Source organism: Lethenteron reissneri, chromosome 41, assembly GCF_015708825.2.
Source record: "Lethenteron reissneri isolate LAM-NWPU_2019-01 chromosome 41, ASM1570882v1, whole genome shotgun sequence".
Classification (NCBI taxonomy): Eukaryota; Metazoa; Chordata; class Hyperoartia; order Petromyzontiformes; family Petromyzontidae; genus Lethenteron; species Lethenteron reissneri.
This window is the reverse complement of record NC_083819.1, coordinates 9,290,500-9,308,293: the sequence shown is the minus strand read 5'-3', so window position 1 is coordinate 9,308,293 and position 17,794 is coordinate 9,290,500. Positions and strand designations below refer to the sequence as shown.

Sequence of the window (17,794 nt, the reverse complement as noted above, 5' to 3'; positions counted from 1 at the left end):
ATGCAAATGTTTATACACTGCACCATGTTCTCATATGAGGCTGATTCGACCTTCAGAAAAATCGTAACTGTTATTGGTCATGGGCAGGAATCGAACTCGGGTGAAACAGGTTCATAGCAAAGTACGCTAGCCACTGCGTCACCGCTCCCCAAAGATCACCCATATAGCCTGAACAGACTGTTGGGGAAAGTGCTGTTAGCGAGCACCTATGAAGACCGGCAAAGGTACACGAGGGGGTGGGTGGCCAGCACCATACCGGGGCCGCCTTGGTCTCCCTCGTGGCGATGTTTTTACACATCGCACCAGGTACTCAATTGAGGCTGAGTCGACCGAGGGGGATGCCCAAAACTGGTTCAGAAAAGTCGTAACTGTTATTGGTCGTGAGCGGAAATCAAACTCGGGTCGCCGGGTTCGTAGCAAAGCGCGCTAACCGCTGCACCACCATTCCCCAAACACACACACACACACAAAGACAAAGATTCCCCCCGTATAGCCCTAACAGACTGTTGGGGAAAATGCTGTTAACGAGCACCGATGAAGGCCGGAACGGAACACGAGGGGGTGGGTGACCAGCACCAGCCACACACCCACACACGCACACACGCACACACCCACACACCCACACACACACCCACACACACACACACCCACACACACACCCACACACACACCCACACACACACCCACACACGCACACACGCACACACACACGCACACACCCACACACGCACCCACACACACACCCACACACGAGGGCGTGGGTCTCACAGGCTTGATGTCCCGGTGCAGGAAGCCCAGGCTGTGGATGCTCTCTATGGCCTCGAGCATCTGCTTGCCCAGGCGCAGAGTGGTGCTCAGGCTGAACGTGCCACGCGCCTGGCTCCTGCGCAAGTCCGCCAGGTTGCGGCCCTGCGCGAGTGACAGCGAAGGTGCGGAGACAAAACACGGGGTCACGGAGCACGATGCGGGCCGGAAAGACAAACGAGGGAGGTGTGGGGGGGGTGCGGTGGGGGGTTGGTGGGGTTAGAAGCCAACTCCGGCCGGAGGCATGCGCCTCCTCGATCGTGACATCGTTTAACACGTGTGTACCAGGTATTGATGCTCTCCATGAAAGGGTATTGAACCTGGGTCACTAGATATGTAGTGCAGTGTGCTTATCACTGCACTACCACTCCCAGTCCAAACGCACATTCACACATTCAAAGATCCCTCCTATAGCCTTAACAAGCTTTAGGGGCAAATGCTGTTAAGCCAGTAGCACCTATGAAGGCCAGCACAGCACACGAGGGGGTGTGTGGCTAGCATCATGCCCAGCTGCTTTTGTCTCCCCAGTGGCGATATTTACACACCGCACCAGATACTCATTGGAGGCCGATTCAACCTAGGGGGGGGCTCAGGACCGGTCCACATAATCGTGAGCGAGAATTGAACTCGGGTTACCGAGTTCGTAGGCCAAGTGCGCTAACCCCTAGACTGCAGCTCCCCACACCCACACACACCGACGTGAAATACACACACGGGTTAACATACAAGACCCAAACATAGGAATAGGAGTCAGTGATGACGTATAAACGTGCCCCACTCTACACACACACACACACACCTTGGGAGGTTTTCCCAGACGACTTGCAGTGGCGGTAAGACAAGTCAAGGTCGGTATCAACAATCTTAATCATGTGGCTGGATTATAGTGCACATCAGCACACGGCACCACTCAGATTTCACATATATATTTAAACAAGGCTTACGGATGCACGCACGCACGGGTGTATCCACACGCACGTGTTATATCCACATTACCGGGCGTACACACCAAGGCCGCAATTATAATATCTATTGGGGAGGGGGCACATCCCTCCCCCAATATTCAAATATGCTCAAAATGTCCCTCCCAATATATTGATATAAAATAGATTTCTGTTTATATGATTGTGGTTATGGTTGTACTTTATTAACCCCTAATCTCTGCCATTACATACAATGAAACAAGAAAAGGTAAAAAAAGGAAAAACAGAGCAATGTAATACAATACACTATTAGACATTATTGTAAAAAAAAAAAGTCCATCCCATGTGTTAGTGATTTTTTTTTATATTTTAGGCAGGAAATTCTTTTCAAATTTAGATTTTTTTTTCTGGGGGGGGGGACCCCCAGACCCCCTGGAAGATTTGGTCCCCCCCAATGTTGACGCCATGGCCACGGCCTTGGTACATACACACGCGCGTTGGCCGGGAGACAATCTCACAAGATGAGCTGACAGAGAGAAAGAAGGCAGACAGGAGACAGGAAAACAACGAGGAGAGCAGAGACCGTGACAACGTTCGCCAAGGTTTGAAACAGGGAGGCAGGGAGAGAGGGAGACAGCGAAACAGGTGCAGGGGGAGAAGGGGAGATGGCGAGAAAGAGAAACAGAAAAACCGGGGTAAGAAGACGGAGGGAGATAAAACAAGAACGGGGAGCGGGGGGCGACGATGGAGAGAAAGAGACGAGGAGCGTTGAGTGAGAGAGACAGGGAGACGGGGCTGAGGACGGGGGTTGTCACCTGCAGTTCCATGACGACGTAGTTGAATTTGTCATTGCGGCCGCATCCGATGAATTGACACACATGGTCCTTGCCTGCAGAGAGGTCGGCCAGTGAGCGACTGAGTGTGCCATTGAGTAAGTGTGAGCAACCGAGTGTGCCATTGAGTAAGTGTGAGCAACCGAGTGTGCCGGCGAGTAAGTGAGTGAGTGTTCACTGAGCGGCAGCGAGCGAGGTTCTGAGTGACTAGCGAGCGAGGTTCTGAGCGAGCGAGGTTCTGAGTGACAGCGAGCGAAGTTCTGAGTGAGAGTGAGTGAGCGAGGTTTTGAGCGAGCGAGGTTTTGAGCGAGCGAGGTTTTGAGCGAGCGAGGTTTTGAGCGAGCGAGATTTTGAGCGAGCGAGGTTTTGAGCGAGCGAGGTTTTGAGCGAGGTTTTGAGCGAGGTTTTGAGCGAGCGAGGTTTTGAGCGAGCGAGGTTTGAGTGAGCGAGGTTCTGAGCGAGCGAGGTTTTGAGTGAGCGAGTGAGCGAGGTTTTGAGCGAGCGAGGTTTTGAGCGAGCGAGGTTTTGAGCGAGCGAGGTTTTGAGCGAGCGAGGTTTTGAGCGAGCGAGGTTTTGAGCGAGCGAGGTTCTGAGCGAGCGAGGTTCTGAGCGAGCGAGGTTCTGAGCGAGCGAGGTTTGAGCGAGCGAGGTTTTGAGCGAGCGAGGTTTTGAGCGAGCGAGGTTTTGAGCGAGCGAGGTTTTGAGCGAGCGAGGTTTTGAGCGAGCGAGGTTTTGAGCGAGCGAGGTTTTGAGCGAGCGAGGTTTTGAGCGAGCGAGGTTTGAGCGAGCGAGGTTCTGAGCGAGCGAGGTTCTGAGCGAGCGAGGTTTTGAGCGAGCGAGGTTTTGAGCGAGCGAGGTTTTGAGCGAGCGAGGTTTTGAGCGAGCGAGGTTTTGAGCGAGCGAGGTTTGAGCGAGCGAGGTTTTGAGCGAGCGAGGTTTTGAGCGAGGTTTTGAGCGAGCGAGGTTTTGAGCGAGCGAGGTTTGAGCGAGCGAGGTTCTGAGCGAGCGAGATTTTGAGCGAGCGAGGTTTTGAGTGAGCGAGTGAGCGAGGTTTTGAGCGAGCGAGGTTTTGAGCGAGCGAGGTTTTGAGCGAGCGAGGTTTTGAGCGAGCGAGGTTCTGAGCGAGCGAGGTTCTGAGCGAGCGAGGTTTTGAGCGAGCGAGGTTTTGAGCGAGCGAGGTTTTGAGCGAGCGAGGTTTTGAGCGAGCGAGGTTTTGAGCGAGCGAGGTTTTGAGCGAGCGAGGTTTTGAGCGAGCGAGGTTTTGAGCGAGCGAGGTTTTGAGCGAGCGAGGTTTTGAGCGAGCGAGGTTCTGAGCGAGCGAGGTTCTGAGCGAGCGAGGTTTTGAGCGAGCGAGGTTATGAGCGAGCGAGGTTTTGAGCGAGCGAGGTTTTGAGCGAGCGAGGTTTTGAGCGAGCGAGATTCTGAGTGAGCGGGGTTCTGAGTGAGCGAGCGAGCCAGCGAGAGTCACCCTGCAGCTTCTTGAGCACGGCCACCTCCATGCGCAGCACCTGCTTGGGCTGCGTGGCCGACTCGACTTTGAGGGCAACGCTCTCGCGAGACTCCAAGTCCACGGCCTCGTAAATCTCACCAAAACCCCCGCCCCCAATCTTCTTCAGCTACAGCAGCACACACACACACACGTGGGGGTGAAAGGGGGGGGGAGAGACAGTGCATACAGCCTATACCTTCCATCACGCCTGCCCAAGTGCAAACACCATAACCCACTCTGGCGTTAAAGTCACCTAATACGACGGCTATCTTGAGAGGCTCCGTGAGCCAACAATTGGGAAGGGGGGTTACGGAAGGCATCTGATTCATTAGCCACAGATATTCATCTACAGTGAGGACGTAGATAACCACCATCAACATTCCTTGATTGGGAAGTGAACCCATACCTCACCGCCATGTTCCCAGGCCCCGTGCGTGTGTCTGTGTACATGTGTGTCTGTCTGTGTAACCTTGTGTGTGTGTGTGTGTCTCCAGTCCAAATGTGTGTCTGTGTGTCCATGTGTCTGTGTTTTTCTGTGGGGAGCAATGATGCAGTGGTTCGTGCACTACTCTATGAACCTGATGTGTATATGTATGTTGAACTTCTTTCGCACCATACGTAGCCAACCGTGCTAATCGGAGGTGCGGGGGAAGGACTGATTTCTATAGGATGCTTTTTGTGTTTAGTTTGTTGTCCTTTCCCCGCACCTACGTACAGTGCGAAAGAAATTCAACATACATACAACCCGAGTTCAATTCCCACTCACGGCCAAACACCAGTGACGATTATCTGAACCTGTCATGGGCCTCCCCTAGGTCAACTCAGCCTCAAATGAGTACCTGATGCGATGTGCAAACATTGCCACTAGGGAAACAAAAGGCAACCAGGCGTGAAGTTGACCACCGACAACCCTTTGTGTGCCGTGCCGGCCTTCACAGGTGCTCGCAAACATCACTTGCCCCAACAGTCTGCTAAGGTTATACGGGGGGGGGGGGGGGGGGGGGGTGCCTTTGTGCTTTTCAATGTGGATCCGTTTCTGTTTGTGGTTTGTGTGCGTGTGCATGTGTTTGTAATGTGCCCAAGCATCTTTGGATATCCGAAACTCTGAATGGATAAAATCTGGTCAAACTTTGGTATTGCTCATCTCCAATGGTGTCAGTGACACGGTGCTGGATTTCAACACAGTGACCAAAGCCCACACAACACCATCATTACCCTCCATCACCAACACATCAGTCTTACCGTTCAGACAACACCACTGCTATTATCAACACAACACAATTGCCGTTAACATCGCTGCCATGATGACCACCACCATCAATATGCATCACAGCCTCAGCAAAACCACCACAACCGCCACTGCTACCGACGCAATAAAAGCGCCATTGGCATAGGCACAAGACAATTATTCATATTCTTTGGTTCTTTCGGTAAAGTCATGAAGATGAAAATAATAATAAAGTGAATACAATTTTAAACAATAATTTTTTTCATAAAAACAAACACCACTCATGTAGACTGTAGCCTGGTTCTTAATCGCCCATTACGCCAGAGCATCTCCAACAGGGTTTGCATGCCATAAGCCACTTGCATCTCATCTCAACACATTTTAAAGGGCACCCTCAGTGGCAGCTGTCCCTGTGTGCCACAAGGTGACTTCAGCACCTGGCCTGCAAGTGGGCATCGGTCTGCCAGGAGGAGTTGACAATCGCTGCTGCCGCTCGGCTGCTGTGTATAATCCCAATGTGGAGAAAGAGAGGGAGGGCGAGAGACAGACAGAGTGCGTGTGCGAGTGCCGTTACCACTTTCCAGCGTTCCTTCACCAGGAAGCCGATGGCCAGGATGTCCGTCTGCCCGGGTCCCCCGCTCATCTCCCCTCGCGCCGGGGGGCACAGCAGCCCCCTCCCCGCCCGGGGGCTCAGCGACGCAGCCACCTGACCGCCCCCCCCTCCTCCTCCTCCTGCTGCTGCTGCCCCATCATGCAGCCGAGCCAGGCACGGCCACGCCGCCCTCTCTCCGCCACAACCGCAGCCGGAGCCGCAGCAACGCCGGTCCCTCTTCCTCCTCCTCCTCCTGCCGCCGCCGCCGCTGCTGCTGGCGCTGCCGGCGTCGCCGCTGCTGCGCTGCCGACGCCGCCGCGGGTGCCGATCGAGGCACGCGAGTGCCGGGCAAGCCTGCGCTCCGAGCGGCACGCACGCGCGCCGGGGGCACAGCATGAGCCGCCTGAGCCAGTCCATTAAGCGAGCCGCCGCGAGGAGAGGTGGGCGTACGGAGCGGAGCGCGGGGATCGGTGGTGGGCGTGAGGAGATGACCGCACAGAGCCGTATGGTTGGTGAGAGGTCCCCGCTCGCTTACTCAGCCAAGTTCCTTGCTCAACTTGGTCACCCGGTTTTGTTCAGTCGTTCGAGCTAGTCACTTGCTCGTTCACTCAGTCACTCGCGCAATGACGTCCACACTCGCCCATTCACACACTCGCCCATTCACACAGTCGTTTGTTGATTCACTCACGTGGCGACTCACCTGTTCACGTTCACGCAGACAAGTACTTGTTCACTCACTCATTTGTTTGATTCGGTCTTTCTCACACTGAAAAATCACTCAGTTACTGACTTACTCTCTACACTCAATCACCACTCTCACATAACACTCATGTGCTCACTCTCTGGCTTGCTCTCACTCACTCACCCACTCGCTTTCCTTTTGACTCTCTTCTGATGACACTCACTCATTCTGTCAGGAATCCACAGACTATCTCACTTACTCACTCACTCCCTTATTCACCCACTCACTCTCTAAATTGCTCTCTCATTTGCTCGCTTGCTCTCTCAGACAGACATTCGACCGAGGTGCTCTGGTGTGAGAATATAAAAATACTCACACCGATACCAGCCCAACATGTTCTAATTATTAAGCCCCATGGGATGTAAATTTAGGGTACGGATCCGAACACAATCTGGCCAACGCTGTGGGAAGCGCAGGTTTTGGCAGAAAGCTGTGTGCGCACGTGAGTGTGGTGTGCACGTGTGTGTGTGTGTGTACGTGTGTGTGTGTGTGTACGTGTGTGTGTGTGTACGTGTGTGTGCGCACGTGTGTGTGTGTGTGTACGTGTGTGTGTGTACGTGTGTGTGTACGTGTGTGTGTGCGCACGTGAGTGTGGTGTGTACGTGTGTGTGTGCTGTAAAATCATACACCCTTATTTTATTATCTCTCCACACAGGGTTACCAGCAAACCATGTACCTAATTCAAATACAGCCGTGTTTATAGAACTTTTTTTTAACTGGTTTGCTCCATTGGGCTCTGCTTAGCTCATTTATTTAAGGAAACAACTTCCACGTGCTTTTGTATGATTAACAGCGGGGCGGTTGATTGGAATTGAGCGGTAGATGTATTTATACAATGTGGAGCACGTGGTTCAAAATATGTTTCTAACTCTACAGAACCCGATCAGACACCAGTCTGTCAGTCTATTGGTCGAGAGACCCGATTAAAAAAGTATCTCTGACTGCGCACAAAAAACATACACGTGCGCTGAACTTCTTCCACACCGTATGTAGCCACCCGCGCTCATGGGAGGTGCGGGATCAGAACCTGGCTTTATTAGGGATGGGGCAGGCACTTGGCGTCGAACCCAGCCCCTCAAGGAGGTCAAGAGGATAAGCGTCCCTGATCTGATATGGGCCAATGAGCCCTCGTTAGCCACATGACGTGTAAAATAAGCCGCTGTGGTTTTCACTCATTCCACGAAGGGGAAGCACAAACTATAGGAACTCTCTCCTGAAGCCTTCTCGCAGCTATCAGACCTCGGGATTGGCGTTCAGCTCCTGAACATATTGCCATACGCAAGAATAAAATAGCCAACACGAACACCCCTAGACCAGCTCTCTGCTCACACACACACACACAGTGCACTTAGGCCACCGCCGTGGTAATGGGCACGCGTTAAAACACTTTTACTGCGGGTCCAAACAAGCACTTAAAGCCCAACCTAATAAATCGAAATATTAAAGCAGCGCACAGGGCCACAAGGTTGAGAGACGCAGACGCAGTGCGAGGTAGGAGAGCGAGGAGGGTTTGTACAAGAATAGTAATAACATTTACGCATGCAACAACAGCAACGTGTATGAAGGACACTGCACGTAGCATTCATTGCAATCAGCCATTCAATGCTGGATGAAGGCCTTCCAAAGTGATCAACATTGCTCACAGACTCACAATACAACAATCCATTTAGCTTCGGTATATCAGCCGATTTATCTGCTCCATCTCCGCAGAGGTCATCCTCTCTGTTGGCAGTCTTGACGAACGGGCTGTCTTCCCTTCCGAGCGGTGTACTGACCAAGCACACGTACTTTTCGTAACAAGTCAACAGGGTGCCGCTAATCTGAATTTGTTCTCGAATCCACATGTTCCTGTTTCTGTCGCTCCCTGTCATGCGCATTCCCCGTGATCTGTGTAGCAACTCCCACAGTGAAGTGCAACCGTTCCACGTTAAACAACGGCCCGCGGCAACAGATACCACAGATCCCACCTTTGAGATCCCTTCAAGTGACCTCTGGTCCAAAAACAGTAGAGGCAAGCAGTTACCCCAACCGTTCTGCATGTGATAGTGATGTTTGTCACGTCAAAGTCAATCGATAATTTATAATTACCAGAGCTAGAATTTAGCCAAATTAAATTCAGAACCAAATTTGATGCAATGATTTCTACGCACAGCCACTGGCGAACGGGTTGAGACCATCAGCTCACTACACTTGAGAAGGCGGCATAATCGCAGGCGACCACCCATGTTCTAACTCATGATCTCAGCGGTGTCGGCTCAGTGTGTGATGTGTTAGTTTAACCAATCCTGTAGTTGGGATGGCTGGGCTGAGTTGAAACCTGACCGGGATTTGAACCATAACCCCTCTAGTGCCCTAACCACAACGCCAGCTAGCCTGAAATAAAATTTACTGACCTCTTAGTGAATGCATGATTACACTGTGTAACATTTTTTTTTGTTCCTGGGTAGGAAGTGTTATTTCCTAATTGCTTATGCCTCAAAAGTACAGAAATGGCTATTATTCCCCACAAACTTTGCTTTCGTGACCAGGACAGTGATATTTTGCAATGTACCCTATTTTCCAGAAGATTCCAGATAGATTCAGTGCTGAGTAAACTTCCATTAATATAAATAGTAGTATAAATACAGGGGCCTTAAGCCCACCAGTTCAGTTTAGTTCCAGCTGCCTAAGTGGATACATGTCTGCACTTTTTTGAGATGGCATCAAGAGGCTGCAAGCATCCGGCAGACGTATTTTGCTATGTCTGGGGCCAATTTATCAAGACAAGAGTGAAAAAGTACTCTGTGGAAGCATCTGCTATAATGTGTGAGGCCTACAAGGCATATTTTGGCATGCCTGTCAGGGATCAAGGACAAACCCTGGGCACCTCATTTCACCTGCGAGCAATGAAAAAAACTCTGGCAGGTAAAATGGACAATTTTTGCTCGGAATTTAATGTTATGAAATTTGTTACAATTTTTTTTTTAATTGTTAAATTTTTTAATTTTAAAATGTTTTACTATTTTCAATATTTGAAAAAATATATCATATATAAAAAATGTTGCGAGAATCTCTTACACATTAGTCATGAGTGAAATAAATGTATTTTTTTCTAGGATGGTACAGAGGAGAAAAGAGAGCCATGAAGTTCGTTATCCCAAGAATTTGGCAGGAACCCACTGACCACTCAAGCAACTGCTACTACTGCATGGTGGACCCTTCCAAACGTCGGACTGGCAAGAATGCACCTGCTATCACGTATCCGGATCTTCATTCATCCATCGCTCCGGTGCCACAGTGCCATGAGCTCCCCGTACCCACTCCTCCGGTGAGAGAGCAGCCGTCTTTAGAAGAGAGCAGCAAGTCAGAGAGCGAGGAAGATGTTGTAGATCCAGATGGCAATTTCAGAGGTGGAGCTGAGGAGAGAAACCCATACTACCCCAACCAAAAAGACCTCAACGACTTGATCAGAGATCTTAGTCTCACCAAGTCCAATGCAGAGCTTTTGACATCTAGGCTCAAGCAGTGGAACTTGATGTATGAGAGTATGCAAGTCGCAGATCAGAGAAAGTGTCATAAACCTTTTTGCAGCTTCTTCACCCGTCAAAATGGGCTCTGCTTCTGCTACAATGTGACTTGTCTGTTCGAGGCAATCGGAATCGCCTGTAACCAGAATGAGTGGCGCCTCTTCATTGACAGCTCATCCAGGAGCCTCAAAGCCGTGCTGCTCCATAATGGTAATAAGTACCCGTCTCTTCCCCTGGCTCACTCGGTGCACCTCAAAGAGGATTACAACAGCATCAAGACCTTGCTGGACGCCTTGAAGTATGATCAGTATGGCTGGGAGGTCATCGAAGACTAAAAATGGTGGCATTCCTGATGGGTCTCCAAGGCGGTTTTACCAAGTTTCCCTGCTATCTTTGCCTTTAGGACAGCAGGGACACCAAGGCGCACTACCACAGGTGGGACTGGCCACAGCGGACCGAGTTTTCTGTGGGGAGGAACAACGTCAAGTGGGAGCCACTCGTGGACCCCCGGAAGGTGCTGATGCCACCCCTGCACATCAAATTGGGCCTTATGAAACAATTTGTCAGAGCTGTAGATAAGGAGTCGGCAGCCTTCAAGTACCTTCAAGACTTCTTCCCTAAGCTGTCTGAGGCAAAGGTCAAAGCCGGTGTCTTCATCGGACCAGAGATAAAGAAGATCCTGGAGTGCAATGAATTCCCTAAGAAGCTCACTAGAGTAAGGAGAAAGCGGCTTGGAACAGCTTTGTCGCAGTGGTTCGTGGCTTCCTGGGCAATCACAAAGTCGAAAACTATCTGGAGCTGGTTGAGACTCTGGTGAAGAACTACGGCACAAAGTCCATATCCTTGATGCTCATCTTGATAAATTCAAGAACATGGGAGCGTACTCGGAGGAGCAAGGCGAGCGCTTCCACCAGGATATACTGGACTTTGAACGCCGCTACCAAGGACAGTATAACGAGAACATGATGGGAGACTACATTTGGAGGCCGATTCGTGAAAGTGATTTACAGTATAATCGTAAATCTCGAAAAACTACTCACTTCTAAAAAATGTTTGTCATGTTTGCATTACTTTAGTTTAAATACATGTTAATTTTGATTGATATGTTTTTTTCTGACTTTATGTGAACGAAAAAAGGTAAATTTCAAAATTTCAAAATATCACTGTCCTGTTCACAAAAGCAAAGTTTGTGGGGAATAATAGCCATTTTCTATACTTTTTAGGCATACCTAATTACGAAATAACACTTACTACCCAGGAACAAAAATTGTGCTACATAGTGTTATGCTTCGAGGTAAAGTGTCTTCTTATTCAAACGTACATTTAGCAGTGCTTCACACGTGTTAGAGGACCTGACCCATTCGGAGAGTTTCCACATTTCTATAGCAAGAACCAATATATCCACTGATTTCCTGGCACCACATGTAGGGAAATAGATGACGACGGTGAAGGCGGTGATGATGATGATGATACAGCTGTCAACAAAATCCACAATCTGAACAGAGCCTCTAAAAATGGGCAGTCTTGCTACAATCATCGTAATTATACAGGAATTATACGGTCACGTTAACCGCCTGCAATCTGATGACAACACTAAAAATGGAGGAACACAGGAACACCGGAACCTGCACATGGAATGGAAACCCGAGCACCCGGAGTAAATCCACACGCACGAGTGCGGCGCAGAGAGGCTCCCCGCGCAACCCGCCTGCTGTACTCTGCCAACCCTGTAGGCCAGTGGCGTTGGGTGTCTCCAAAAGCCTGCGTGATACATCAACCCTTGCCTCCAAAGTGATGTATCACAACCTCTATTATTTAAAAAAAACCTATATTGTGGATATTGGTGGCGAAAGCCTACGTGTTAAACTGTTGTTTCCACAGCTATACGCCACTTTGCCCAGCTCAACGCTGCATAGAAGTGGAGATAATGTGAATCTACAGATAAAATGTAGGTGAGTATTCTGGGGTAAGGTTAGGGGACTTGTGACAGGTGGAGGTACACTATACAGTTGTTTTCATTTCATGCCCTTTATTTACCCAGGAAGCCATAAATAAGTTCCAATGCTCCTTATTAAAAGGGTCCTGCTGCATTGGGATGTTTGACCAATTCCATGCATGTTTGTTACGTGGGAGGTATTCAGAGTAACTGGAGAAAATCTACAACATATTACGGAGTTAAGGGCTCAAAGATCCGCGTAGATAGATGCAATAATCCACTGCTGCACTGCTATCTCCAGGTCACTTCACAGCTCAAGCCGAGAACAGCAAACATTCTAGGGCAGTAGTCTTCCTTCCGAGTAACCAGCCTGGCTTTTATGCAGCTTGGCTTCCTAGATCTAGCGAACTGGGGCGGATTCAGGGTGATGTGGTTATGACCGTTGTAAGGAGATCGTATTCATCTTCTTGGTTCTTTCGGTAAAGTCACGTAGAATGGAAATAATAAAATAATAAAAATAAAACATTTTATAATTCTCACGACGTTTCGGCCACAACGCAAGTAGCCGTCCTCAGGTGGAGAACAGGTCTAAAATAATAAAAATAAAACCTAATAAAGTAATTATTTTATTAGGTTTTATTTTTATTATTTTATTATTTCCATTCTACGTGACTTTGATGAATCCCTGCAGTCACGAAAGCTTTAAATCGAAAAGATCGTATTCAGTTTGTATGTGCAGCGAGTCCCTAACCCAAGTCAGAAGTGCAGGTTGAAGCCTCCTACATAGAGTGTCGGTCATGGGGGTATTTGTTTGACCATACTTCCCCATGCTGGTCAGTGCAGACTGATGAAGAGGAGCCAGGACGAGTTCTGATATCACTCACCAATTAAGTTAGCCGTGGCCAACAATCCAACTCAGGTGGCTGGTTTCTTAGTGCGGTGCGCTAACCACTGTGCCACTGCTCGCACGCGTAATCATTATTGCCACGGGGTTACAAAGACTCCGCGTTGCCCAGGTAAGATGACGTTCTCTCTCCGTGCCTACGAGCAAATCTGCCCCTATCGCAGCGTTCATCATTGCCAGGCCCGCGGGTCACTTGCGGCCCCTGGTGGCCTTTAGTGCGGCCCCTGACACTACACAAAGAGTGAAAACACCGCCCCATCATCATCATCGTGCTGCTGTCAACACCTCCACTGGTGTCAAATGTGTGGCGGCCCTCACACTGATGATGTCTCATCAGCAGAAGTGTCCCCCCACCCCCCCCCCACTCTGGAAATTAGTGAAGAGCACTGCCCTAATAAGTGCGCGATGGCACCTCACGGACCCGCAACCACGACATTCTAAAACGTGGGCCCGTAAAAGGACCCATTAATTGCATCTCGCCGTTCCCATCGGATCGGTCTCCTCCCCTCCACCGCACACTCGGGGAATCTGTCCACAGAAACTGAAGACGAGAACTGGCGCGGTTGTGGTGGTGGTGGAGGAGGAGGAGGGTGTCTGCAGCACAGCGAAGCGATGCATGGGATGGATCGAGCACAAATTGAAATAAAATCGCATCCGTTTTGCGCATGCACAAGGCCGGCCCTTAAACGGACGACCGGAGGAAACGACTCGGCCAATGCTGGGAAGGAGGGCCCAGCATTGGATACGTATGGGAGGCATGTGGCATGTGAGTGGGGATGGAGAGCACGGCTACAATTGGGAGTGGGACCCAGTGGGAGGGAAGACGCAGCGAGAAGCCGGGTGGCGGACCAGGGAGCGATGAGCAGGGTGGGAGTGACTGTAATTGAGCTGGGAGAGGCAGAAACGTGGAGGTACAGGGGTGACGATTAAAAGCATGGACAGGGATTTGACAGGGCATGGAGGAAACGGGCAGGCGTGTGGACAGTGATTAACAGTGGGCACGGCAGGGCGTGAGGGAAGAGACATGGGCGTTGGCAGGCAGGGAGAGGAAAAGAATACAACAGCTGGGTATGAACGGAATGGGCAGATATCAGGGATCATACATGGGCAGTGATGGGACCAGGAGGAAATGAAACCAGCAGGTCAAAGAAGGGAATGGGCAGATTAGGGCTGGGGCGAGATGGGCATGGTAGGGTAGAGATGGGCATGGTAGAGTAGAGATGAGCATGGTAGGGTAGAGATGGGCAAGGTAGGGTAGAGATTGGCATGGTAGGGTAGAGATGGGCATGGTAGGGTAGGGATGGGCATGGTAGGGTAGAGAGGGGCATGGCAGGGTAGAGAGGGGCATGGTAGGGTAGAGATGGGCATGGTAGGGTAGAGATGGGCAAGGTAGGGTAGAGATGGGCATTGTAGGGTAGAGATGGGCTAGGGTAGAGATGGGCATGGTAGGGTAGAGATGGGCATGGTAGGGTAGGGATGGGCATGGTAGGGTAGAGAGGGGCATGGCAGGGTAGAGAGGGGCATGGTAGGGTAGAGATGGGCAAGGTAGGGTAGAGATGGGCATTGTAGGGTAGAGATGGGCTAGGGTAGAGATGGGCATGGTAGGGTAGAGATGGGCATGGTAGGGTAGAGATGGGCAAAGTAGGGTAGAGATGGGCATTGTAGGGTAGAGATGGGCTAGGGTAGAGATGGGCATGGTAGGGTAGAGATGGGCATGGTAGGGTAGAGATGGGCATGGTAGGGTAGAGAGGGGCATGGTAGGGTAGAGATGGGCAAGGTAGGGTAGAGATGGGCATGGTAGGGTAGAGAGGGGCATGGTAGGGTAGAGATGGGCAAGGTAGGGTAGAGATGGGCATTGTAGGGTAGAGATGGGCTAGGGTAGAGATGGGCATGGTAGGGTAGAGATGGGCATGGTAGGGTAGAGATGGGCATTGTAGGGTAGAGATGGGCTAGGGTAGAGATGGGCATGGTAGGGTAGAGATGGGCAAGGTAGGGTAGAGATGGGCATTGTAGGGTAGAGATGGGCTAGGGTAGAGATGGGCATGGTAGGGTAGAGATGGGCATGGTAGGGTAGGGATGGGCATGGTAGGGTAGAGAGGGGCATTGTAGGGTAGAGATGGGCTAGGGTAGAGATGGGCATGGTAGGGTAGAGATGGGCATGGTAGGGTAGAGATGGGCAAAGTAGGGTAGAGATGGGCATTGTAGGGTAGAGATGGGCTAGGGTAGAGATGGGCATGGTAGGGTAGAGATGGGCATTGTAGGGTAGAGATGGGCTAGGGTAGAGATGGGCATGGTAGGGTAGAGATGGGCATGGTAGGGTAGGGATGGGCATGGTAGGGTAGAGAGGGGCATTGTAGGGTAGAGATGGGCTAGGGTAGAGATGGGCATGGTAGGGTAGAGATGGGCATGGTAGGGTAGAGATGGGCATGGTAGGGTAGAGATGGGCAAAGTAGGGTAGAGATGGGCATTGTAGGGTAGAGATGGGCTAGGGTAGAGATGGGCATGGTAGGGTAGAGATGGGCATGGTAGGGTAGAGATGGGCATGGTAGGGTAGAGAGGGGCATGGTAGGGTAGAGATGGGCAAGGTAGGGTAGAGATGAGCATGGTAGGGTAGAGAGGGGCATGGTAGGGTAGAGATGGGCAAGGTAGGGTAGAGATGGGCATTGTAGGGTAGAGATGGGCTAGGGTAGAGATGGGCATGGTAGGGTAGATGATGTAGGTAGATGGGCAAGGTAGGGTAGAGATGGGCATGGTAGGGTAGAGATGGGCATGGTAGGGTAGAGATGGGCATGGTAGGGTAGAGATGGGCAAGGTAGGGTAGAGATGGGCATGGTAGAGTAGAGATGGGCATGGTAGGGTAGAGATGGGCATGGTAGGGTAGAGATGGGCATGGTAGGGTAGAGATGGGCAAGGTAGGGTAGAGAGGGGCATGGTAGGGTAGAGATGAGCATGGTAGGGTAGAGATGGGCATGGCAGGGTAGAGATGGGCATGGTAGGGTATAGAGGGGCATGGTAGGGTAGAGATGGGCATGGTAGGGTAGAGATGGGCATGGTAGGGTATAGAGGGGCATGGTAGGGTAGAGATGGGCATGGTAGGGTAGAGAGGGGCATGGTAGGGTAGAGATGAGCATGGTAGGGTAGAGATGGGCATGGCAGGGTAGAGATGGGCATGGTAGGGTAGAGATGGGCATGGCAGGGTAGAGATGGGCATGGTAGGGTAGAGATGGGCATGGTAGGGTAGAGATGGGCATGGCAGGGTAGAGATGAGCATGGTAGGGTAGAGATGGGCATGGTAGGGTAGAGAGGGGCATGGTAGGGTAGAGATGGGCATGGTAGGGTAGAGATGGGCATGGCAGGGTAGAGATGGTCATGGCAAAGCAAATATTGGCAAGGGTGGGTATAGATTGTCATGTCTGGAATGGTGAGGGCATGGAGGTGAATATACACGGGCAAGGCGTCATAGCTGCCAGGGTGGGCAGGGCAAGGCTAGAAACACAGGGGCAAGGCAGGGAAGGGCAGGGTAAGAATGGGCAAGAAAGACCACGCAAGGAATGAGACGAGACACGCGATCCGAGTAGCGCAGGGGACGTGTCTGGGATGCGGCTCTCTCACCTTGCTCCGCGGGGAGATTGAGGGCAGCTCCTCGGCTAATGCCCCCTAGGGCCCTGCCCCTCACAACAACAACAGCAGCAGCAACAACAACAACAGCAGCAACAACAGCAGCAGCAGCGATGTCCTCTCCCGCTCAGAGACGCGCCGACATGCACAGCACGACTCCCACAAGCCCGCGCGGTCTACATTCCATAGCGCGCATTAGCATACGCGCTCAATATCGCAGTGCGGGTAAGCGTTGACGCGCAATTTCACAGTGCACATAGGCGTGCCGCGCACGTTTGATATCGTAGCGCGGATAAGCATAGGCGCGCAATATCGTAGAGCGGTACGGCCACGACCGTTTGCTTCGGTGCGCGTGAGAATAGCGTTTGATTTCATAGTGCGTATTAGCGTGGATCGTTTAATAGTATAGTCCGCTTTAGTACGGCAACGTAATTTCATAACGCACATGCGCGTATTCCGCTTAATTTCCCAGTCTGTATTGGCACCGCCGCCTAATTTCATAACGCACATTAGCGCTGCGATTTTATTGTATAGTATACATTAGCATGTACACTTAATTTCATACTACAAGTAAGGCGCGCATCACCTATTTAATATCGCACATTTATTTTATTTCATAGAGCAAATCAGTATAATAATTCAATTCACAGCATTCAGCCATTGTTTTTATTTTTTTTATTAATTTTAATTTCATTTTTTACCCACGTGACTTTACCGAAAGAACTAAGAGTATTCAGCCATTTTCTATCCACTGCTGCGATGAATTCACCAATTTCGCCCCTTCCCCAGCCGACGAAGCTGATTTCATCACTCAGCTGGGTTGATCCCTCCTTGGGCTGCCATTCCGTCACCACTCTCTATGGACCACCATCACCTCTGGTGTGACCTACCCAGCGAGCCAGCTGAACTATATTGTTAACGATCAATTTAACAGGTTAAACACGTGGCCTAACAGTGGCTAGGAGATGTTAACTACCTCGCCTGCTATACAGGAGGTCGTGGGTTCGATCCTGACCCTGACGCCTGCTGCTGTATATTTGGAGTCTGCGTGTGTTTCTCTCTCTCCCCGTGGTCGCGTGGATTTTCCTCCAGTTTTTCTCTCCACATTTAGAATAAACATCATGCGTTTATAGTAGTTTGGCTGCTATACATCTCCACGTGATAAGCCACTTCGCTGAGTTATCATTTGTGGGCAGTTCGCCTTTGAAATAGAAGCTCA

The 17,794-nt window shown here is 50.8% G+C and overlaps 1 protein-coding gene across 4 annotated transcripts in view; it reads right to left on the bottom strand.

Moving 5' to 3' along the window:
* The window catches only part of LOC133352669 (tau-tubulin kinase 1-like), a 46,307-nt gene extending 29,227 nt beyond the window's left edge, over nt 1-17,080 (bottom strand). For all 4 annotated transcript variants that reach the window (XR_009756285.1, XM_061568451.1, XM_061568450.1 and 1 more), the window contains exons 1-5: nt 16,570-17,080; nt 5,852-6,223; nt 4,029-4,176; nt 2,543-2,616; nt 769-909 (exon numbers count right to left, since the gene is read on the bottom strand). Coding sequence is in view for 3 of the 4 variants with exons in the window: in XM_061568451.1 (XP_061424435.1) it covers nt 769-909; nt 2,543-2,616; nt 4,029-4,176; nt 5,852-5,920 (432 nt within the window). In the remaining variant the exon portion in view is untranslated. The remainder of the gene's footprint in view (nt 1-768; nt 910-2,542; nt 2,617-4,028; nt 4,177-5,851; nt 6,224-16,569) is intronic.
* Between the last annotated feature and the right edge of the window lie 714 nt (nt 17,081-17,794).